At 41.5% G+C, this 25,463-nt stretch overlaps 1 protein-coding gene across 1 annotated transcript in view; it reads right to left on the bottom strand.

The window, feature by feature from the left end:
* ADAMTS2 (ADAM metallopeptidase with thrombospondin type 1 motif 2) overlaps nt 1-25,463 on the bottom strand; it is a 170,450-nt gene that overhangs the window by 93,960 nt on the left and 51,027 nt on the right. Inside the window, exon 3 of the mRNA XM_036392015.1 lies at nt 13,508-13,667. Coding sequence (XP_036247908.1) covers nt 13,508-13,667 — 160 coding nt within the window. The remainder of the gene's footprint in view (nt 1-13,507; nt 13,668-25,463) is intronic.

Below are 25,463 nucleotides of genomic sequence, written 5' to 3' on the forward strand. Positions count from 1 at the left end.
TGCTGCTGTCTCTCAACAGGCATAAAAGGAATGTTAGAGAGCAAGCACCTGTGCAGTGTAACTTCATTAGGAATGCCTCCATCCATTCCATCATGTCCATATATACACTCAATCATTAGCAATACACAGGTCATGTTTTCAATGCTCAGTTCTTAACATAACTTCAAGTTACAAAATCTCAAAGTAAATCATGAAACCAGAAGGTACAAAATTAATCTAAACAGCAGCAAAGACACTTTGCAGTTCAGGCAAATTCAGACAGGCAGTTTCCCACAGCCTTGTACTGGGTCTGCCCCCAGTAAACTCACTGGGAATTTTTCCATTAAAATCAGTGTGAACAGGATCAAGTGCATGGCTTGGCTGAACCCTATCCACTTGCCAACCAGTAATTTATTATTACAAAGACAGTTCCCAGAAAATGCATTCTCATAGGGTCTGTGAGAATTAGCTATCACATAGCACGCCTTGCCTACGGGGATTTTGAAGGACACACTGTAATTTATTGGTGGGAGTAGAGTTCCATCTCACATTTCAAACAGTCCAAATTCTCCTTAAAAAACTTTAAAAACCTGAAATAATCTTAAGGAAGCAATGTGGCTGCCAAGCAAAGGGGATTCTTTCTTCCAAAGGTTCTTGGAAATGCCTCTGCCGTCACTTCAGAGACAATCAGGCTTTCCAGCTGTCTGACCTGAGACCCACAAGGTCTGTAAATCCTACCAGTGCAATCAATCTGATCTGCTGCAAATCTCCAGATACCAGAGACACACCAGTTTGCTTGCAAGGAACACTCTGCCCTTTGCCAGTGCTTTTCTCCAGGGTTTCAGCAGCGCAGAAGAACATCTAATTCTCTTCAGGACTTCTGGTAAGAGGCTCCCATGTGAAACAGTGGGCAATCCATCATCATGGACCAGTAAACACCTCCTCAGAGATCTAGGGCTTAACTAATTCTGGCCATGTGCCCTTCCCACCCATATCCCACCACCACCACCACCAATGACCAGTGGAACAGAAGCACAAAGGGCCACCTCAAGCTCCCCAAAGTCTGTTAGCACCTAGAATTAAAGGATAATAAGAGTTGCTACAACATTTTTGCAATCATCCCACCTCTGTTCCACACCAAGCCACAAACACAAACCAGACCCACAGCCAAAAAATGGCAGCAATTAACCCCTTGGGGCTGGAATGTGATGTTACTCACCACCAGTGTAGTCTTAAACAAAACTTCCACTTAACTTTCAAGCCCAGATTTTATTCCAAAGCCTGTGTTTTCTTGTCTGCATTTTGTTGCTATGCTGTTGCCTGCACATTTTGCAGGCATGGTAGATTTTGCCAGTCTTCCAAAAATATTCTGCTTCAGTAATATATGACCTGCAGGTTAATATCTGAAATGCTACAATGGGTTGCCATGGAAATGTCAATACTACCCATTTCTCTGCACACATTTAATTGGGATATCCTAGAAAAATACCTGGAAATTTAGTAATTATATTCAAGTCATCTTACAGCGACTCAAAATCAGATTTTACCCTTTTCGTATATTTTACTCCATTGAAGTTGGAGCAGCTTTTTTGGGCTTCCTAGGACATTTAATACCCTTAGCTGGAGACTTTGGGCTGCTTTTTTGTAAACATTTCATAGTTTAACAAGCCTCCAGAGGCTCTGCTTAAAGAAAAACTCAGCAAAAAATACTTCAGCTAGTGAGTAGAATATGAAGTTAACATGTATGCTTTTCAGCCAGCTCTTTAGTCAACAATTTCTTAAGAGGGACCAGGAAAAGGCTACATTGAACTGGCAAAAAGAACAGCCAGTAAGTCTGTGAACAAGGACTCAAGCAGAGATTTAATCTATGGCTTTGGACAATATAATATTTTAAGCTCAGGCCCCTGAAAGATCTGATTCCCCAACCTCAAGAAATACATTTTTTTGATGTATTGTAGAAAGAATCTGCTTTAAAAGCCACACAACAAATAGATACAAGCCCCAAATATCTAGGGTTTGGCATCCCCAGTTTCATTGTGAATAAAATGTAAACGAGAGCTCTGCAAAATGAGATCCAAACTTCTGCCCTGCTCCACAGGGAAAAAGGCATGCACGACTGCAATGTGTTCATTACTATATATAACAGGGTCTCTCTAAAAATGGAAAACCCTAGAAAGAAAGAAACCCAGTATGATGAATGAACTCTGAACTCTATGATCTAGCAAAGCTCAATTAGACAAGCAGAATTGCTGCCCACTCAGCAACAACAAAACACAGCTCACAAGAGGTAATTGTCAGTGCTTGCTAATTTCATATATTTTAATAGTCAGGCAAGGGCAGCTTCTCACATCACTGTTTAGATACTGCTGCTACCACTCACACCAGATGCTTTCCCACAAAGTGACCCAGGTTTGCTGGTCTGTGGATGAACAGCATTTCCAAAATGTCATGACTCCCCACATCCAAAGATCCATTGAAAAACCTGCATCACTTAAAACCGCACCAGCCATTTATTCCTAAAATACTTCACAAAAGGAAAAAAAAAAAAAAAAAAAAGATGAGACAGAAAAAAAAAAAAAATTGTTTCTATTTTTTAAAATTAAAAAAAAAAGCCCTGCAGCACCAAGGTAAACCTTCCCTGTCAAGATGCAAGGTGGTTTTTGAAGGAGGTGCAGGAATGGGTGTTTTGGAGGCAGCTGCTTCAGGCACAAAACATTTTATAGTGTCTCTCACTGTTCACAACCTGCAAACACCAACAACTGCAGTATGCCTCCACAAGTACCACAGGAAAAAAGATCTCCTTGACAAGCAAACAGACATGGTCACAAAGTGCACAGATACCTGATGAGATTACAAGTTTAAAAAATTTCTACAGGTGGCAGTTCATAGAAACCACCATTAGGCTTGTCTTTTCAGGTTACTCTTAGACTGAGCATGTCTTATGTGCAACTCACTCTTTGGGTAAAAGAATCCTTCCTCAAATGTTCTGTAAATAATCACTCCAATGTTTACAAAGCTATGATTGTTGAAGCAATGCTAAAATATTAGTGTTACCAGGAAAAAAAAACAACCCATGTCTCTTAAAATTGACAGTCTGTAATGACCAAACCCTGCAAAATGGAGCAGAGCCCAGGGAAATGAATTTTGATCCAAGGGCAACTGTCTGGAGCCCAGCAGTGCTACAGAAGGTGATCCTGAGCACCCTGAGGCTCCTGCAGCAGGACAGCAGCGAGGGCTGAGCCACCAGGACCGCTGCTCCCAGCTCCTCCCCTGCTCTGCAGGACTTCTGGGCACCCTTCCTCACACACCCACCAGGCAACGCTGCAAAAGGCTGCTGAGAGACCTCGCCTGAAGAGCTGCCTACCTGTGGAACTGCCAGCTCTGAAGTGGAAATAAAACCCATCCCTAACCCCCTCACCATCCAGATTGTGATTAATAATTTTTCCCCTTGAAAGCAGCACACGTTGACGGGCAGCCGAGCCGTGCCAGATGGTCCAGGCACACACACAGAGCTGGAACAAGGAAGAGACTGCACAAAAACTCAGAGATAAAAGGAAGAAGAAAGATGCATCTCAGGCTTTTAATCAAAGAACCTGCTGACAGATGAAATACACAGAATTTAACCCATTAACAAGAACTGCAGTTTGATGAGCTGAGCAATAATATTACATAGAACATTAGGAACCTGTTGGTCTGCAGGAGATTTCACCTTTTGCACAGGAATGGGACAAGTGGACACCAGAACCAGGTGCCACTCTCTGAGGGTCTCTTTCCAGAAATGCAGCCAGTGGAGCACAGGGCATTGAGGAAAGCAATGCAGTGATTCAATTGCTTGCCTTGGCTCTTTTGGAACACTCAACAGCTTCCAGTTGGTGGCTGCATCCCTTCCAGCAATGAGGCTCAGGTAGCAACAGCTGGCAAGAGACTGTGGCCAGTGAGAGAGGGGACTGTCATTAGCAGGGTGTTGCACTGCTTTAAACCAATTCCCAGACCATGCCTTTGCTCTCACTGCAGTAGTAAAGCTTCGGTAATCAGGATGCAGGTGTGTGCAGGAGTGTTGCAGGGATCAAGAAAACACCTCTATATTAACAAATAGTCATTGTTTGGCTTGAAAATTCATCATGGTCCAAGCCAGTCCTGCTGACAGACCATTTGTAATCTAATATGCAAATGTTAAGTAAAACAACTCCCAAGGTTTATATTCAAATGAGCAAAGACATTTAAATTCAAACTATTACCAGCAAATATGTAATATGGGACTTTATGATCTACACAGTTTGGGACAAAATATTTAGAAAAAACAATATAAATCATTTGTAACACAATCATTTAGAAAAAGCAGAGCTTGCACTCATAGTTTGCAGTAACAGTTTCTGTTACTGCTTTATCCCACTTACCCACTGTTTTGAAACAGTGTTTCTGCTCTATGGAAAAGCACAAATTTTCAAGAAGAAATTCATTCACTACTGTTACCAAACTGCAGATCCAAAGCAACTATAATCAAAAACTTTGCTGTTTTCCTCCTGGGCTAAGACATTCTTGCCTTTTAGAATTTCAGGAAAGCACAGGGGAAAAGAACCTTGCACTAGCTGAAAGGAAAGTTAACACTGCTGTTGCTTGTTCTTCAAATGAAAGTTATTTTTACCTAAAAAGTCCAAGCAGCCCCAAGCACTGCTTAGAGAACTCAAAACACAAAAAGCACCAAAAAAAAAAAAAAAATGAAGAGTCACAAATGGTTATGGAAAGTTATTACCCAACACAGGCTTTAGCTCTAAACCAAGGCTGGGCAGACCAGGCACCTCCTTCATACCAACCACCGGCTTACCACAGGTGCACTGCCCACCTCCTGCAGGGTGTAACACATGCTTGGCTAAAGCATAAACATCCAAGAAGCACGAGCTTCCCTGCTCATCCCTGCACTGGCACACACCAGGGGCAGAATCTGCATCCTCCTCTCAGCCTGTCTAAGAAGGCAGAAGTGCTCTGTGTCCTGCAGTCCCCCCAGCAGCAGCACTGGTGGGCAGCAGCGCCTGCCCTGCTCAGCTCCCCCAGCACTGCTGGGTCTCACTGACCCACACAGGATCTGTGGCTGCAGGGGGGAGGCAGGACAAGCAGGAGTCCTGGCTCTGGCTCTAGGGCAGGGGGGAGAACAGCTTTTAAGGGGAACAGTGCATAATGCAGGGTTTCACTACATTATATAATGCAGAACTCAGCATATACAGAGTCAGCTAAACAAACAGCCCTTCAGCTCAGGCAGGGGCTTTTGCTTTGGAGGTGCCCAATGATGTCAGGCTGAAGGACCAGCTCTGGGCACTGAAAGGTTCTCCTTTAAACCAGCATTGACCTCATGAGCAACACAGGGGTGTAGGGAAGTGTCGTGGCAGCCATGAAAATCAGTGCAGAGTAAGACCAAGCCATTTGTTTGTCATTCTCCATCTGGGCTCACACCACCATAAGTGCAGAGACCCTTCCAGTGCTCCTTCTGCAAGCATCAAGATAACAGCACCACACAGCACTGCTGCTCCGGCCAGCCCATGAGGAGCACATCTCACAGAGCTGACAACAATCAGAACCAGCTGGAATACATCTTTAATCCTTGGACCACTTCACAAGGCCTCACATGTGGCTCTCCTGTTGTGAGAAATGATAGAAATGTAGACGTTTGAAGGATATGCATCTCTCTTGAAGCTCTGGGCTTGTCCCTCACTTTCACTTGATGATGTCTTTCAGCCTCATCAAATCACTGCATCATCATCATCATCATGGACAGCAGATGAAATTTATGTCACACTTTTTGTCAGAAAACACTTTAAACTGAAAACACTTATCAGCATTTTCTACTTAGAGCTTATTTTAGTGTTGCCTACCAGATGCTATTTTGTGTATTGTTATTAAACACAGAGTTTGAATCCCATGGTACAAAACAGCAAACACTACATGCTACCCATATTTTTGAATTCTCACTGTCAGAATCCATTTCCCAAACAGAGATACGGGTTGCAGAACACTTTCAGTTTGTCAGGACAGAATATTAAGGTCTTTCTGTGAACAAGTTTCTCCCTCTTTGAGCCTGGCAGGACCCGCTGGATCCTCGCCATCCTCTGCTTTTCTCAGCAGGTTGGACGACACGAACACAGCTTGTAAATAAACAAACCACAACAGGATGACACTTCACAGAAAAACATACCAGTAAATGTGAAATTGCAAAAACCTTGTGGGTGTGCACATGCATTTTCATAAGGCAAACCTCCCCACACGCCTGTGGGCGGCTGCACACCCTCACACATGAGAGCTCTGGCTGGGCTTCTGCAGGCAAAGTCTGACTTCCCAGCTGCTGCTCCAGTGAACTCTGCCCTTCCACAGGGCTTTTACCAGCAAGACATGGGGTCAGCTTGCAGTGAAAACAAGGTTTATGTCACCCTCATCCAAAAGGCAAATATTTTGATCTCTCTTTCCTCCCAGGAGACTGGGAGGCTAAATGCATTAAGGATTGTGAGATCAATGGATAGTAGAAGGAAGTTCACAAAAATGAACTTTAATGAAATCTGCTGAAAATGTTTTGTCTTTATAAGCAAGTGTTGATTAAATGTAAACACAAACAAGTGATTAATCAACCTCAGTTTCACATTGCCCAAAGCTGAATTTAGGATGTGAAAGAAGGATAGAAGGATTAGCTGATACAAGGATGTAAAAAATAAAATGAGTGCTTTCTCAATATTTTCATCAGAGCTGATCACAAAAATTTTACAGGAGTATTCATATGAGAACTGGAAACTTGTTTCATAGGCCAATATCAGCTTTATCTTTTTTTTTATATTTAGCAACTTTTGGTAATATTCAACTCCAGCTATAAGCTGTTCACAGCAATCATTTTGGAGAGCCTTATAGAGCTTGAATTTAGCAGAGGAGCTAAAATGAACTCATCAGTTAAGAATTAAATTAATTTTATTTTTATATTAGCTGTCAATGCAGGCAAATCAGTGATATTTAAACAAGTACAAATAATTAAGTCCTTCACCCTTAATCAATGCATATCTGAATGGAAGTAACTTGCTCCAGTAACTTGCCTCATAACCACAACAGAAACCCATTCAGAATAAAAATCCATTTAGCCTAAGTTAGGTACCTGAATCCCACTGAAATCAATTTGATTTAAGTACCTGCTCAAAGCTGAGCCTGCACTGAAGTGTTTCCTCAAAGTCTACACAGATCCCAAGCTGCCTAATGAGAAAGGCAGGGACAAATACAGAAACTGAGCTTCTTCACATGCTATCATTATGTTCCTGTATTCCAGGAAGATAATAATAGTTTAGCAACAGTTCATTACAGCTTGGTGGGGTGTGTGGGAGAGGAGATGACAGCTCAGTGCCAGGAACCTGTAGTGGAGCTGGGCCAGGTGGCAGCTCTGCTCCAGCTCCAGGCCACCCCACCAGTTTTTACCTCTGTACCAGAGGATTTGTGTTCCTGGTGAAACAAAATAGTGCTGCAGCAACTACAGATTTGATATCATGAAGAAATAATAATGAGAAACTATTTCATGAACGTTCAATAATTCTGGAAGTGATTTAGAGCACCTGGAAAAAGGAGATGTTTAATTAAAAGAAAAATCCTTTGAAGATGCAATATACTTCCCAAAGCACTCCAAAATTCAAGAAAGCACACTGCAAAGGTAGCCCACACAGCTTTGCTGTGGTCCTGATATGCATATGCCTCACCACGCAGCAGTAGCTACATGAGCACATCCCCATCGAAAAACTGAGCAAAATTATTGATATTGAGAAAAAAATCAACTCAATTCATTTCATAATAATTTTATTTCCAGGCAAAATGAAACTGACAACCCCAGAAGCACTGGGGGGTTTGACTTTTTACCTGACACCATTCTGTGGCCCTGCTAAGGCCACCCACTGAGGAAGTCCATGGCAGAAAACTCCATCACCTCTGGAGGAAAATAGGCTATTCCTGGCATTTCCCATCCAGTACCTTGAAGAGCATTGTTCATCAGCCTCCACCTGCTCATCCCACATGATTTACTGCACAACTGTAAAAGTAGAAACCTTTAGCTTTTTCCCCAAAATTACTGCAAATATCTCATTTGCCTAGCAAAGAACTGCCTGATCAGCTGTAATGCAGATGGCTGGGAAGGGTGACATCCCATGGCCTGAGATCATTTTCCCTGGAGATTTGTTTTTGCCATGAGTGCTTAACCTTGCTTCTGAATCAAAAGCTGATTTGCCACTGAATTCTCAATCTTCCTCTTCCCAGAAATCCCCATGAATCTGCACTGTGGAATTCAGAGAAAACCCAGGACAGGAGAGAAAGACAGATGTATTTATCATGCACAGATGATGTAGGAAGGAGACAAAAAATATTGTCATCAGAGTCTTACTGACTGCAAAAGAAGGGAGCAGTAATTAATCAGCAAGAGAGCAAGCTGAGAGGAAATATTGATTGGATTTGGAGAAACTTCAGTTTCCTGAAGAAACTGTTCCCCTGCAAAGGTAACCAGGAAAGTTGTGTAAATTAGAATGGCAGCTGGCCAGCCAGCAGCCAGTCTGAGCCATTTCAGGCAATCCAGAAAAATATACACCAGATGCACGTTGGTTTCTAAAGAGTAATTTAAATACATTAGTAAATCAATGGCATTGACAGTTTGATGGACTATGATGAAGGAGTCTTCCTCTGAAATATCATCTCCAAAACCTGCAAAGCTCTGGCAACTGAGTTGTTACAACTTTATCATACTTATAACTTTCATCTTTTCAAAAAACTTCCAGAGTGGAGCTCTTTCAGCTTAATTTTACATGGATTTCTCCCCTGCTGACTGGCCCCTATCTTTTTAGGGTTCCTAAATGTCAAAGAGTGGAGGGCCAGGAGATGCCAGTGAGAGGACTGAGGACCAGCTCTGCTCTGTCAGTTTGGGTCTGTCAGAAAGAGTCTGGCTACCACTATTGAGTAGAAGCAGTAAATTATTTCTGTCTTTTTATCTGACTGGCATGTGGTTACTGCTAGGGGGATGATTTTACCTCAATGTAAAAATAAAACAAAATAGTTGAAAAATTTACCAAAAAAAGTAATAAAAATAAATGACGGGGTTTGTCCCAGGAAGAACATCAGAGGGTCACATTAAATGATCACATTATTCAGCACCAAGGCACAACTCCTCTGCAGGTCTGACCTCCAGCAACCCCAAGTATTGCCAAGAGAAGAGGTCACAAATCTCCAGCAGAGCTGTGGGTTTGTCCACTCTGTCAGCCCAGAGCTATTCATGATGGGACTTGTGTCAGACTCTGCTTGGCCATTCCAAGGGATTTAATTGGCACTTACAGAAACAAAAACTTTCTGGTTTAAGCACATTTGGAGAGTTACCTTACTGTCTTCATCAGTAATAAACTGTTCTTGGCTAAGGTCATCTTTCATCTGCACAGTAAATAAAACTGTCACTAAAGCTGAGTTTCTGTTTCTCATCAATCATACAATACAATAAAACTCAGAGCACAGTACTTAAACAACATTTTTTAGAGAAAAGGCAAACCTTAAGGAAGTTTTAGTATAATCATTTCTTTTCAGCTGATCAACATAACAGACACAGTAATTTAGGTGGAGAAATGTGATATTAAAGCTTACAAGCCTGATTAATCAGATTGCCTTTAGAGGCAAAAATCAAGCTAGCTTTCCAGGCCTCACCATAACCATTAATTAAATACTTAGCACCTCTTCAGTTAACATTCAAAGAACATTTAAGCAAAAACCCAGCAGTTTCAAGAAAAAAACAACCCACTCTAGCTTATCTATTTAATTCCAGTTCTATTATGTAGGTAGTTTTACTGCTATCAAGGAACATTTCTCATGTTTGTAAGAAGGAATTCAACTGGAAATATTAAAATATGTTCAACATGATGCTTATTTTTATCTAAAGGAAGATAAATTGTTATATGTATGCAAGCACTAAAAGCAGTTGCCAGAGAAAATAGGATTTATTCTCACCACACCTGCAATATTTCAGCCACTACATGAAAATATTTCTCTTTCTGAAACAATTAGCCTAATTTGTAGTGAGCTCACACAGACTTTCACAGTATTACTCTGCTGAAGATTATTACTTGTCTAAAATATGATGCTTACATTTTTCCAGTACATTAACAAATAGCATTGTTTGAGAGAAGACCAGGCAGAAATGTTACACCCCATGCTCTGCAATTCTCCCAAACCCCAGATAATCCCACACCAGTCAAAACAAATGATTCAGGTTGCCAAAACAAGTAGTTACATTTCCCAATCTTCTGATAACGTTTTACGTAAATGCAGAAGCAAATCTGGCACAGTCTGGAACCAGGGCAGGGCAGATCTCTCCGAGCACATTCCTCTTTCCAAAACCCAGCATGCCAGCAGAGCCTTCATAACACAAGATGCACACCTTGATCTCTGCAGGGCTTAGGAGGTTGTGGGGCTTGCTTGTTTACAATTTTCAGACAGATGGAATCTCGTTTTTTCTTATTATAATATAAAAGATAGATAACAGTGCATGGAAAATGCTAGAAAAACCCTGCTGTCAGGTCCATCTCACCACATCTGTTGACACAATTTAGAATTTATTTACATGGTGTGGAAAATGCAATTTTATATATATATTTTTAGGTTGTTTTTTGAATACTCAGTCCCAAGCAGTCAATGGATCTTTCATTAGTCCTGGCTGCCTTTTGGGGTGTTCAGCTGCCCCCCAGCCTCAGGGACCTTTGTGTCATTGCCTTGCAGCCCCGGGCTGGAGCTCTGCTGGGGAGGATGCACATTGCCTGGGGGCATGGAGTTCTTCAGCAAACAACCCTCCAAAACAACTGCATTTAGTAGAAAATCCCAAACCCTCGTGCCTTGTGAGGTCCAGCATGGCCACCGCCCGCTGCACACCCAAGACCTTGAAATGGTGGCTGATCCTCTCAACTCCGAGTTCATGGAGTTTTCAATTCCTTCACCTCCTGTTTCACTGAGGAGAGAACAGCTTGTCCTATTTCTTGTGAAAAGAGTGCCAAAGATAGGAATATTTATAAGGAATTTGTATCTATCTATCCAAACCAAAACATTCAAAAATCATGACTCACAATCCCCTCCCAAATCATGGGATTAAATTAACATATCATGGGATTTTAAAAGATGCTGTTTTAAAAATTATGGAATACTTAAATTTTGTTTGTCACGCATTACCTTAAAATATTTACATAGCCAGAAACTATACATTTTTATCAACAGTTAAAAGAACCAGAAGCTTCCTAGGGAAAAAAAAATCATCACATATTCATAAGATTCCTGGAGGCTGGACCTTTAAAAATAGTCCAAGTGTTACAATTCATCACATGTAAATTTATGGGATTTGGCAACAATGCACTTGTCTCCAGGGATATTGGAAAGAGGGGGAGTGCTCTTGGTTAACCTTTTTTTTTTTTTTAATAGATACAGCATGCTGAAAGTGCCCTACTAAGTATTTCCTAACTCAGCCCATCAATCAGTTTAGAACACTATGGAAACACACAGCAGAGTGTGCTTATCAATGCCCAATCACTAAATATTTTGGTGTTTGTTAACCAAAACTCAGTGCATTCTGGAAAAAGATCAAGTGGAAAATAAAATTACAATTTGTGAAAGCACATCCTGTCCATGCCTTTTGCCTAGAGCAATCAGAGGTGGGAAGCCAGATTTAATAAAAAAAATGTAGAGAACAAACCATTTTCAAGTGGTTGTTCACTTTTTTTATTAAAGACAAAGACAATTTCATGGAAAAAAATTCCCTTTACCCTACAGTTTTTATTTTTACTGACTTTTGGTAACAGTGGGGTTTTTTTTCCAAAATAAAAACTAAGTTTCCAAATCAAAAGGTGATGGTGTAGAAGGGAAGATTACTGCCCTCAGCATTCTTTCTTTAGTTTAAAAATTTGAAATATCACAACTATTCCTACCTGTCCCCACACCTGCTGTACCAGACAAGGTCACTGCTACTTCTCAGCCCAGCCTCCCTTTTGCTTTTCAATCCCACAGTGCTGGCTGGTGGCTGTGATTACTTCGTGCCTTTTTACCACAGTTTGCAAACTCCAGCCCCGGCACAGGGGAGGTGACAGACACCAAGTCTGGTGGCATCAGACACGGCGTGTGGCTTTGCTGCCAGGTACAGGCTGCATCTCAGCCACTGCTGACAGAGCCTCCTCCAGCAGGTACCAGGTGCCAGTAACTAGGGCTGATCTACAGTTTGTGCTGTTCTGTGTACCAGACTCCTACTCCTGAGGAATATTTACCATCCAAAACCAAAAATACTGCCATAAGGTGTGAACAACATCAAGTCTCTTTTGTTTAAGAGGAAACACAGCGAGCGGCTGGTATTTCCCAACATGCAATAATTTTATAAACATTCACTAATAGAGCAGCTTCCACCATACCTACCATCCAACCCTTCTGGGACTGTGGCATTCAGACTCCTGCATTACCCAGATCTGCTCTACAGTGAGTACAAAGGCAACAAGAAGAACTCACCAAAGCACTGTGTCAATCCCAAAATTCACAGGTCATTTCCAAAGCGGAGAAAAAAAATTGGTTGAATGATATTGCTTGCTTTCTTTTTAATCCTTGTTCCAACCTGAACAGTGAGAAATTTATATTGTTCATGGGGCCCAAATTTCAGTGCCTCATCCCTGTGGCCCTCTGTTCCTTCCTTCCTATACTTGAAACCCCACTATACTGAAATAAGATAATGCCAGGGTATGAGTGACAAACAACTCTGCAGTTTGGTACACACATTTGGAACAAAAATGTAGCTATTTTGTTGTTTCCACTCAAATGACCCAGTTAATTTCAGTGTTAACATCAGCTGTCAAAACATCCTCTTAGCAGATTTGCATCCCTTATTTATTCAGAAAAAAAGGTGCAATAACCAGGCAGTTATCAGAGAAACAGAAAACACTACACAGAATGGGTGTTTATATTTAATTCTTGCTATTCCATCACTGTCTATCACATACTTAGTACATTATATTCCACACTTGGCAATATATAAATAAGTCCAGAAAGTTTGTGTTCGTGCTGGAGATACCCTTATTTTCCTTTGGGGACTAATGCAGCCCAGTGAAGACACTGTCAATAAAGCCCATGTACCATGCCAGCCTCAGTGTCCTGCTTGCAGCCTTCCAACACAGCCTTTGCAGAGCCAGCACTGCCACCTGTCCCAGCAGCCACAGCCACCTCTGCACTGCTGTCACCCACCATCCCCTTTCTCTGCTCTGGCCCAGGGCTTGAGGACACACACAACTTTATGTTGGCCACCTCTGGAGCCAAGAAAACTCCTCAAGGCAAAGACAGTGCCACCATCCCAGCGATGGTTTTGGCTGCTGCACTGTTTGCTTAGCCCCTAGGAAGTGTTCAACACATTCCCTACTTTTCCTTCCTTGGAGGGAGAGCCCATTTCCACTTTGAAGGATAAAACGCCAGAGGTAGCAGATGACATTGGCTGCGTGCCTTCAGCTGCACCTCGTCCCAGAACCCACCTTACCTCTGTACACAGTATCCACGTTCTCACCAGGAAGCTGCTTCCTGGCAGCTGCTCTGCGATAGACCACGTGTGTTCTGCCTCCTCCCTCCTCCTCCTCCAGGGCCCCCCTCTCCAGAGGTTCGATGAAGAACTCGTCCTTGTCCGTGCGGATCATGCCAGCCTGCAGCACAGGGCAGAGATGGAGCACTTTGCATTACTGCACGTACAGCAGGCACTGCCAGCAAACAGTTACAATATGCTTAAGCACACTTTAGTGCTCTCTAGAGAGCAATTAGGATGCAGAGAGGAAACCAGGTGAATTCTTTATTAGAGCAAAACAAAGCATCGTTTTCCCAGCTTGACAAGAAAGGACAAAAGGTACAACTCTGAAGCAAAAGGATTTCTCCTTGAGCCACACAAGCCAAGTATAGGTCTAAGAATCTGTCTAGGAAATCACCCTCTCCATTAAAAAACATCTACAATGGAAGTTACTATGACCTTAGCTATCCATCAGGCCCAGACCACTCCAGTGTTTACTATTTCTGCTAAATAAAGGAGCAGATCAGTGCCATAAGCTGATGTGCACTTCAACGGTCAAAAGTTGTAGAGTCAGCCTTTCTGTCCAGAAGCAAGATAGAAAAATACTGCATCTGACTTTCAGGCAGTTAAGCTTTGTGATTATTTCCCCTGTGACACAAAGCCAACAAAATAACCTTTCAAGAATTAGCTACAACTAGCTGGAGTGTCAGTAGTGAATTGTTAAAAAATAACCCAACTTATTCAGACTGGACCAGATACGCTGGTATGAAAATAGAAATTTGCACTTGTACAAAGCACGCCAAAGGAACATCATCCAAGCAATTCTCATTGCATTCAGGGGAAACCCTCTTAAAGAATGAAAACTTTATAAAAGAAAAGGACTTTTTGTCATCTTTATGCAGGTGAAACAACTTGGGTATCTGGATCACCTGGGCTAGTCTCCTCTTGCAGTCCTGCCCAACTGCAGGAGGTCACAGCAGCCAAGGGCTGCTTGCAGAGATGCTTGCCTTGAATCAATTTTTTCTGTATGTTTGCACATCTGTGTTTGAGAACTTCAGCTACTGAACTCTCAGCTTGCAGACAAAGTCTTACTATTAACACGAATTAAATTGGTCCAGATCCAGCCTCCAGAAGCTCCTTCATCACATTCCTTCCCACTCTGCCCAGAGACAATCCTGGAGACACTGCAGTTTATAATTTGTACTGTGACACTCTCCATCTTGCTATCTGAGCTTCTGGGAGCCTAAATCCCCTGTTCAGTGAAGCCTTACCTCAAGCTTCCAGGGAACCAGTTTGGCTCTTTGAACCCAGTGTCCTCACTTGAAACAAGCACATCTAAACACACTTATCATATTCCAGCACCAAAGTTCTCATACAGCACATATTTTTCTTCTGTAAACAACAAACTACATTCCTACTGCTATAAATACAGTATGTTCACTGGTTCCCTCCTTGGAAAAATGTCAGGTTCATTTGTCATGTCTTAACTTACATTAGGCAAAATTTCCAGTCCCAGAATTCGTATATCTAATGTATACAAAAACAGATTGGAGAGGAAGGATTAAAGAAGCAAAATTATATCAAAGCAATTTAAGCTGGTGCCATCCTGCCTGTATAGAGGCAACTGAATTTGATATCCTGTTTCTTCTTAACTAATTTAGATTCTACATCAGACACAGAAAAGGTGAGACAGGCTCAGCAGCTCAAGGAAGTCAAGACAACCAAGAAAATAAGTGCTGAACCCAAAGAGACAGCAAGCGATCTTTTACTGTAAAGGGGAATACATGAAAAATTCAGACTTGATGTTACTCTCCTTTTAATTTTATTCTAACTACATAACACACACACACTTCTTCTGGATATTAAATATTATATCCAGAAATTTGGAAATCTTTTTATGATAAATGCACAACTAAACACCAAGAAGGAACAAGCATTTGCAAGTTCAACAGCACAGGGTAAGATGCACACACCATTCTACACCCAGGAGAAATACACTGAGAGCTTAACTGTCACGTGAAAAATATGTGATTTTGGTTTTTGCAAGTGCAAATGCACCATGGTTGTGCACATGTTCTTATATATTTTTGGATACATTAAGCCTAACATTAACTAAGCAGATAATGCCAGACCATAATTTGGAATGCAGACCATAATTCAGGATACAGGGGGAAATGCTGCTGTGCACTGTGTGCAGTAGGGAGTATTGATGGGAGTTTGGAGGAATTTAGGTCTTCTAAGAAAATTTACAGAGAAACAACATCTGCAATCAGTAGTTGAACTGATTGGACAGAAGAACAGCTCTTATAGGTGAACTTTAGCTTCCAGGGTATGATGGCCTTTTGGAAATGAAAACTATTGGTCACAGTGAATTCTCCTCTCTGAGAAGATGAAGGTGACACCCTGGGACAGGCTGCAAGACTAACCAGAAAGAGATATTTGAATGCTCGATCCCAAGACATAAAACAGTGCTTAAACACTGACATTTCCTGCAGATCATTGTGCCTGGTATTGGCCCTTTTTTGCGCAGGGAGATTCACATGGCACTGGAAGCTGCCAAAGAGCAGGACAACATCAGGTGCTCTCATTCCCCAGTCTGCTTCCTGGATGGACATGACACCACTCTGCACATCCCCATGGCAGCATCCCCCCTACTTCTGTAGAGGTGTAGGAAGGAAGGAATTTAACCTTCAAACACAGAATCATAGAAACTCCTCAGTTGGAAGGGCCCCCAAGGACCATTAAAGCCCAACTCCTGGCTACATGGCTGAATGTTCTTCTTCTCATTTTAATCTTGGACTACTACTACTACTACTGAAATTTCTCTTTTCTTTTAGTGCTGAGAAAAAACCCTCAATTATTTTTGATCAGAATTATTAGGAAAGAATGTATGTTTGAACTGTAAAATAATTTTATATTTTTGCATACTGCATGTCCTAGACAGTCTTTCATTTAGCCAACATATTGTCATGAAATAAAATAAAATAAGAAAGATAAGAATGGCTGTTTCAAACTTTAAGAAGAAAATTCATTTAGATGGAAAAGCAGAGTTCCTACAGCAATCCATAGTTCAAGTCATCTGCCTAATAATATAACCACAACTATAAATGATTCATTAAGAAATATGTGGGGCTCCTGAAAGTCTCCACCACACATTTCCTTACTGCTCTGAGCAAGACATTTAACCTCTTTACTTCCATTTCTCCACCTCTGAACCAGCATAACAGTCTTGCAGGATAATTGCAAGGCCTGATTTGGGGGTTTTTTGGTCAAATGCTTTGAACATGAAAAGCTCAAGATGAATCACTTAATGCATTTTTTTCTGATACTACTCAGAACACCCTCAAAAAGCCACCATGAAAGGGAGATTGCTTTTAGTCATCAACTCAACACCAGTGTTGTGCACAGCCAAGCAAGCAATAGGGCAGCAAACAAGGCAGCAGAGGTTTGCCCACATCCTTCACCCTTCACCAGTCCTGTTCTTTTCCCCAGCTGCCATCACCCCTGTGCCAGCCCATCATGCCAAGACCACTGTCAGACAACCACCAAGTTTGTGATGACAACAGAGAGCATTCAGGTTGCTGCAATTTCCTGGAGAATGCCTCAGGATGACTAAGATAGAAATGGTGTATTGTTTGAGCACACCTGTGACTTCCCTTCAACTGGAAGGGCTTCAGAAAATCCCTGCACAGTAATCTTCTGGACATTTACTCCACAAGATGTGAAAACAGATTTAAGCCTTTCAAATGCCCGTTTCCCCAAAAGTTCTGAACAGAATCACAGGAGGTGCTTTCACAAACTAAGAGCTTAAAAGTACCTGCTATTGTAGTGTTTTTCTATCCCATACTGCTCACCACCTATCCCAGGAATGTTGTACTTCCAGGCATTCTGGATTAGCAGTGATCACCCTGCTCTACCATGCTGCAGCCACAGACACTCTGTGCAATCCATAACCAGGCATGGAATTGTGCATCTCCATGAAAGGAAGTCCAATTCTGGAAAAATTGCTAAGCTCTTACCTTTTCCTCTCCTCTTCTGGGACTTTTAACTTGAAACTAAGCTGAATATAGGAATATTGATGATGGCAGCTGGGATTGTGTCCTGTGACTAATGAAAATATAAATTAATAGAAAAAGTGTTTGCCTTTGAAATGCACCAAATTGTAGCAAAGAGCCTACAATATCCCACTATTTCCCAAAGTGGGACATCCCCAGGCCTTCCTTGCAAGGGCTTTTAGATCCCAGCTGCAAATTACTCAAGTCAAGCACTGCTTGGCACTCATTAATATGCATTAAAGACTAGAGCAGAAAACACTTAATCAAAAGGAAACAGCAGTTCAGAGAATCAAAACCTCTGCTAAGGTTAGCAAGGTGGTTATTTAGAAGTGAAAGCCACACAGAAAAATAATCACATGGAAGACTGAGAATGAATGTCCTGTCTAATTATGACACAAATTACACTGATAAGCCACAAATGAGTCCATTTGTGGATCACATGGAGTTGGGGTCTAGAGTTCCACTCATCTCTTTTGAGGGTAACAGGGCTCCTGTGCATCCCTGGAGAACTCCTCCCAAGGATTTCAGGGACTACAGAATCTACATGTACTGGCAATGGCCACAGCCACACGGGCTTTCTGCTCAGGTTAATGACACCAATCCCATCCCACACGATGGAGTTCTCCTCCCCAGCCCAGGGGACCTGCGAGAGCTTTGCCACCACACCACAGAGCTCAGCAGGTTTCTTCTCCCATCTCCTCAACGTCCCCAGCCCCTCCTGCATTTCTGAAGACATTCTTCAGAAGCCTAATTCGACAGAAAAATTGCCTGGCATATTTAGATCTACAGAAAACTCCAGGTTTTGGAGCTTGAGCTCCTGTGGATAATTAAATATCTCTCTGGCTCTGCACTTGGTGAGCGACTTAATTGTCTCCTCATTGCATTCAGCTCACAGCTCCTGGTTCTGGGCTGTAATGAAGTAACCCATCCAGCGGCTGCTTCAGGACTCCAGAGCCTCAGCCCATCCTGAAACCAGGAGTTTAATTAATGCTCATTTTCTTCCTCATTAGTACAGATTTACAAAGCTTCTCATTGCCATAAAAAGGCAGATTTACATCCCAATCTCCAAACACATGATACAGACAGGAAGATAAAATTAAATGTGAACAAAGCTGAAATTAATATTTTTAAAAATCCATGTAACTGGTTAATTAATTAAATCAGTAACTAGAAAAACAGTATTTCAGAAATTCTTAGAAATAACATTTCTGTAAATAAAGATCTAATTTTTTTGAGTATTTGATTCTGAAAGAGGTAAGCAGCCAAATTACATACCTGCACATGAACAAATCCCAAATACAGTCTTGAAATACAGGCTATTTCTTGAGACAAAAGCAACTCACAAACTCTCTGATATTTACCCTCAGTGCCTGGGTTATGAGCTTGCACTCCCTGCAATGCCAATGAACACTCCAGATGGAAACTGGCAATATGGGATTCTCCCAACAATCAATTCACAGAGTATCTGAGAAAGACTTGCATTTAAATTTGGAGTTGCCAAAAATACTCTGTAGATAACTTGAAAGGGAAAATATTTATATTTTCAGGACAGATTTTGGACAAAGTCTCATGCCATGTTTATATCAATGTGCTTTTACCTAAAAACACATTTCTCTACATTTGACCACAGTGGCACTAGCAGAGCAGAGAATTTGCAAGCAAATCCCACATGTTACTTTCATGATCCTTCTCTAGGTCTTAGAGCCACAGGAACATGATTTTTTCAGACAACAACAGATGTGTCCTCCCAACATGAAAGCCATGTACAGAAGTACAGTCTTTGCTCAGTCACAATGGAATGGACCTGGTGCACCAGGAGCTCCAGTGACTGCAGCAAGTTCACCCAGGAAGTCTCCCTGAGGCAGAACTATGACACAGACCTTCCAAACTCATCCCTGCCCACCTGGGATCTCTCATATTTTCATATTTTCCCTTGTGCAATGTGTTCATTCCCAATCACACAGTACATTGATTCAGGAATAGATGAGTTTGGAATTTTACTTCCATTCAGCTTAATTCATGTAGATAATGCAAAACAAAAAACCCCGAAACCTTATGTCATACTTGCATTTGATTCTTTGAGAACATTCCTCCAACTAGTGAAGCATTGCAGAGGAAGAATTGTTCAGTGCTGCAAATTCACCTTCCTTTACAGTGAAAGGAAGTACTGAAGAAATTGTGGCAAATATTTGGAACATACAGGCACTTACCGTGCTGCGTGCTCCTGCTGCCCTCAATCTACATTGATCTATTCAGGCCCAGACTGGATGGGGAAGAAAGTTTCTAACTGATCATATATACTTTTGTTACTGTTAGTATTTTTCAGCGCTTTTTTCAAATTGGTTTGCAGTTAAGTCATGTTATTTTCACATATTCTCAAAAAAAAATAAGGGGGTGAGTAATTATTGGTACACATAAGAATTACACAGGCAGAGTGACAGAAAAGCAGTGCCTTCTGGATCACCCTATGGAAGCTGTGTGTCCCTTAGGGCTCCCATTTATTCTCTGCATGGGGGTAAGGTCACATTTTCAGTGCACTTTGAGATCTACTAATGAATAGCACCATACAGGAATTACTGCCACTGAGAGCTCTTTCATGACAGGCTGCTTTCTACAGTCCTTGTTGCCCAAGGGAGGGTGGGTATCCATCCATTCATGCATCTACAGACTTCCACTGCTACCAAAAATAAAATTTTGTTCCCAGAGCCCAGCTTAGTCACTACACAATCGCAGGTGTGATTGATAACAGCAGGGGGACAAATCTGAGCCAATATAACCTGAAGTTAAGAGAGCTGCATTAGTTTATAGCAGATGGGAATTTGGACCCAAATCCTGCAGTTTTATGGTATAATTCATTTTAGGAACTCAGAAGGGTTTTCTGTGGTTTTTAAGGGACACAATAGTGAGACAGACTGTGTCTCATTCTCAGTGAAGCATCGAGAAAACAGACACAATTAAAGTGATTTCACAAAGCAATGCCAGCAGATTTCAAGACAAAGGTCCTGGCCAAAGGGCCTGGCTTTCACCAGTGAGCAATGCTAAAAACATTGCTTTCAACTTCTCTGCCTTTACAAGAAAATTACCAAATTCTCACCTCTGTCACTCAGCACCCGCCCAGGGCCAGCAGCAGCAGCAGACCAGGCACAGCCCCAAGCACTTCCCCAGTAAATCTCCTGCCTCTGTCCCCCACGACCTGCCCTGTCCTAGCAGCCACTCACCTGTCAATCCTCAGAGAACCCAAGAGATAAATCTCATTTTCAACAAGTTTAGGTAATATACGAACCCAGAACTTTCAGTATTTGCCACAGATACTCCTTTTGCAGAGAACAGCCTGCAAAAGTAGAAAGGGCTCTGAATCAGGCAAATTCAGAGCAGATGTCCCTGCAGCTGCTGTACAGGGAATAGCCTGGCACCTCTGCCAGGTTGGCTTCCACCTTTCAGATACCTCCACCAGCCTCATCTCCAATGAGCCCAGCTGCAAAACTGTTACAATTGTGAAGCTTTTCGGAGACAAGCAATTCCTTTAGCTAAAATAATGCATAAGCAAGAACATTTTGGAAATTCTCTAGGCTTGATGCCCACAGGTATGTGTAATTCTGAGTGGGAAAGAGGTGAGTTATTAAATAGCTGTTAAGAATGAAAATGATAAATGTGGTAGATCTTGCAGACTCAGGGGATTGTAAACTTGATTGCTGTTGTTGCAAGTAGGGAATAGTAATTGCAGTGCCCTGAAACAGAGTTTCTCAACTTTAATCTTTCAGGGAGGAAAAGCATGAATATCAAGTCCATGAATTTGCTAACAGCAAGATTCAAAAAGATTAACTTTCCCAATTTTGACACACAGAACCATTTGAAATAAGGCATTTCTGAGGACACTGACAAAACACATAGTTGAGTCCTACCCTCAGCAATAAAACTTAATTGACATTCTGCAAGAAAACAAGTCCAGCTGGAAAGCTCCTCAGCTCAAACCCTCACAAAATGGGACAGTTACTACACATTTTCTTTTCAAAAATATATTTGCTTAAGGCACAAATCACCACCCACTTAAGTCAATGGGTGTCACATTCATAAGTCTCAAGGTCAGAATTTATAAATGGATTTGTAAATACTAAAGCAGTTTAGTCTCATATTCTATATAAGACAGGCCATAGAGTTTTTATCAAAGCATCACTGCAGCCTCCCAAAACCTGTCTGCAGCAGGGCTGGAACACATCAATTGATGGGTAGGAAACAGAGTCCAGGGCTTTGCTATGGTAAACAAGATAAAAAGTTCCAGATCACAGAAAACTGCAGAAAAAGGTTTACTGTATTAAATATTTTTTTTAAAGTTTAATATATTAAATTCATGTATTAAATTAATCTGAGTGGAAACCCAGCATTTAAAGTAATTCGAAATTATCTTATAAGAGTCCTGACTCTTCACTTAAGAAGGTGTTCTGCAGCAGCATTGCACATCCAGAGGAGCATGTGAACTGCAGAGCAGCAGCTGCAGGGCAGCAGGAGCCAGCCCTGGCCTGGCCATTCCCATCTCCTGCTCCTCCCAGTGCCACCCCACCCACCGTGACACAGCAGCCCCAGTGCCCACACAGCCACACCATGGGCAGGTTCAGGGAGATCACCCCAAAATCCCCACCCTGGGAAGGCCCCTGGCAGAACCCAGTGCCCCTGGGCTGCAGCCTCTGACATTTGCTACCACAAGGAAAGGCCCTCAGCAGGTAAAAATTCCCAGCTGGGAAAGAGCATCTTATCTCACACACCTCATACTGTTCCATGCAAAAGCTCATAACCCAAAGCCAGCCACAGGTCTGGATATGTGGCTTGGAAATCAGACAGGGCTCCTTCTCTGCTAAATGCCAGCTTTTCTCTAACAGGATGCCCATAAGGGTGCAGGAAAACAAAAGTAACAAAAGCTCACTGCAACTGGGGCTTGTTTTTCTTTCCACATCCTATAGCCAGGCTTATTTTAACCTTCTTTCTCTTGCCTTGTGTTGGAGAAATGGACCTGGGAAGCAGTTTTTCTTCAAATGAGAGCATGAAAACCTAATGAGAGATGAGCTTTCAATTTTATACTGCACTCAGCTGTAGGCTCCCAGTACAAGATGTCAACAAAGTGCAAGATACAGTACAAAAACTAAAATAATTAATCCCTGGAGGAACAGGCTTATTAAGAAGGATTAAATCAAAGAATTAATGTGCACTATTTGTCTGTGTGACAAAGACAAAGGGAGGCATATGATAACTCTCCAAGATCTGAAAGCACAGAAAGAATAAGAATTGCTGATGAGAAAGCATGGACATACCAGGAAACAAACAAAAAAAGAAACTCTGACAAGAAATTTTAGCCTGCAATATTATAGGCAGTCTTATGCAAAAACCAATTCAAAATTTGTCCTTAAAAATATTTAAACACCTTATTTTTCACACTACACTAGTACCTACAGTTCAAGGACCAAGGTTTAGGCATTGCACAACAAAGACATTTTAGCAGACTTCTGCAGAGGAAAAAATAAAGAACATCAGCTGAGTCCAAAACAGGCTCAGGGAGCTCAGCAGTAGCTGGTGATCTACATCCTTTGAAAAGCAAAATCAAACAGGAGTTAGGTTAAGACACCAAAGACAATCACCTGCTACTGGCTGGTTTTGAAGACAAGATAAGGCCTCACATGGACATCTGGTCACAGTGTGGCTCGTGCAATTTTCTTTCCCTCTTTGGATCACCTCCATTTTTTATGGTTTTCATTGTTTGTGTTTTTCCAGATATTTTTCTCCTCTCTTCCCTCCAAGGCTGCAGCTACTAATAAAACAATTTAATATTGTGCAAATTGAAGAATAAGAATGCTCCCTCTATTGCTTAGACTATGGCTCCAGTAACCATAAACTTTTCACCATACTCCATGAAGCACAAAAGGACTTAAATATCACACACAAAACTCTAAAGGACAAAACCACAGTTAGACAATAACTGTAGAAAGCTGAAAAAGTAGCAAGTGTTGCAGTTGAAGGTAGACTGGTAGTAATGTTTTATTTTGGAAAAGCACCTATACTCTTAGGAAAAAGTTAAAAGAAAAGCGTCTGTTGTCCAAAAAAAAAAAAAAATTAGAAATTAATATCCAGCAGCACTCAGGCAGCTGGAAGTTGGACACAACATGCATTGAGTCAAATGGAGCCTGTAAAGGAACATAAGAGAGTATGGAAAATAAAGGCAAAGCAAGAAGCATAAGTCAGCCTGTAAATCTCTCAGAACTACTAGAAATCAAATTACACACCATATGTCAGTGGGCTAATGTATTCACACCAGTAGAGCTGGGTTAGCACCACCACACATTCTGGTAGGTTTACAACTGGTGTGTGTTTATTTGGACAATACTATTACTATAGAAGATATTAAGCAAGTTCTTCAAGAGGTGGGGTGGTTTCCATAATTTACACATCTACTATAAAATGATGTGGCTTTCTTATTTACAGTTGCCTTTAAAATCTCATGGGATTGTTTTATAATGAAACCAACATTATTAATTTAGATTACTAGGAGAGAGAAAAAAAAAAACAACAAACATTTGTAGTTCTTGAGCCAACAACAGTGCTTAAAAACTTCCCAAGGTCAGTTGTCCAAGTACAGTCACAAGAACTACCAGCTTAGAATAAGGGTCAGAGGAAATATTCTAGTAAGGGTGCCAGTTATCTACTTCTATAAATGCAAAAATCATTATCAGTTTTCAAAAAAAAATTATCAGATAATCTGTATCTATCCCCCCACTCACTCTAAAGTCAATTATTGCAATTATGTCTAAGTCCTGTCTAGAGGAGGACCAAATATCCAGCCCAGGGCAAAACAGCTGAGGGCACCAAGGGTGCTGCTGAGGGTACCCAGCAGTGACATGGAGGCATCCAGGGCCTGACAGGAAACATCCCTCACCCAGAAAACAGAGGTTCCAACCAGCCCACGCTCATCCCAGACCAGACAGGTGAACGGACACACTGGGGGTGAGTCGTGGCCATGTGACCAGTGCGCCACTGAGATTCACAATGAATTTCCAAATGTGTTTGAAAAATTACAAAGGAGGTCAACATAGTCCTTGCACTTCCACTTGGAATTTGCTGCTAGCTACACAATTTAGATTAGAGACAGCAGTATCAGGAGCCCAAGAGACAGAACTCAGGAAGATCAAGGAATGAATGCACAGGAACCTGTCAAATGGAAGATAACACTGACAAAAAACTCAAATGTTTTGTTAGAAATATTTAACCAACCTACACACAAGTCCTAAATTAGCTACTTCCAACTCACGCGAGAGATGGACAACTATTGCAACAAGTTCAATAAATATTTTCTTTCACTTCACTCTACAAACTCAATCAGCACTAAAACAGGAAAAAAAGTGTGTTTAAATACAGGATAAAAAAAGACAAGACAGATGGCATTGTTTTGTTGTTACACAAGTCAGTCCTATGGCTGCACTGAAAACACTGGATGCAGGATGCCTGCAAATACAACCTAACAGAAATGTTTCAAAGAAGTTGAATGGGAATGACCAGGATCTCAAACCCATCCTCATTTCAGCAGGGAGACTGAAAACATTAAATATTTGTTTTAACATGAATGAGAAGGACAGAGAAACACAATTAATGGTGTAATAAGGACTACCTGAAAGTCATATCTTCATTTCACAAAAGAGTATCAATTAGATTAAATATTCTTTCCCCCATCTCCTTCTGCCTAAAACAAATCACAGAGTAACTCTACAGGTTTTTATTCTCCAGCTGGCATTTTATAGCAAATTTTAATTCAAACAGTGAGGATCCTCAGAAGCTCCCGCGTGCCCCAGAAAGAACAGAAGCAGGTCTGGACTTCTTGATTTTGGACTCCTGCCAGACCAAAA

This window comes from Molothrus ater, chromosome 15 (genome assembly GCF_012460135.2).
Source record: "Molothrus ater isolate BHLD 08-10-18 breed brown headed cowbird chromosome 15, BPBGC_Mater_1.1, whole genome shotgun sequence".
Lineage (NCBI taxonomy): Eukaryota > Metazoa > Chordata > Aves > Passeriformes > Icteridae > Molothrus > Molothrus ater.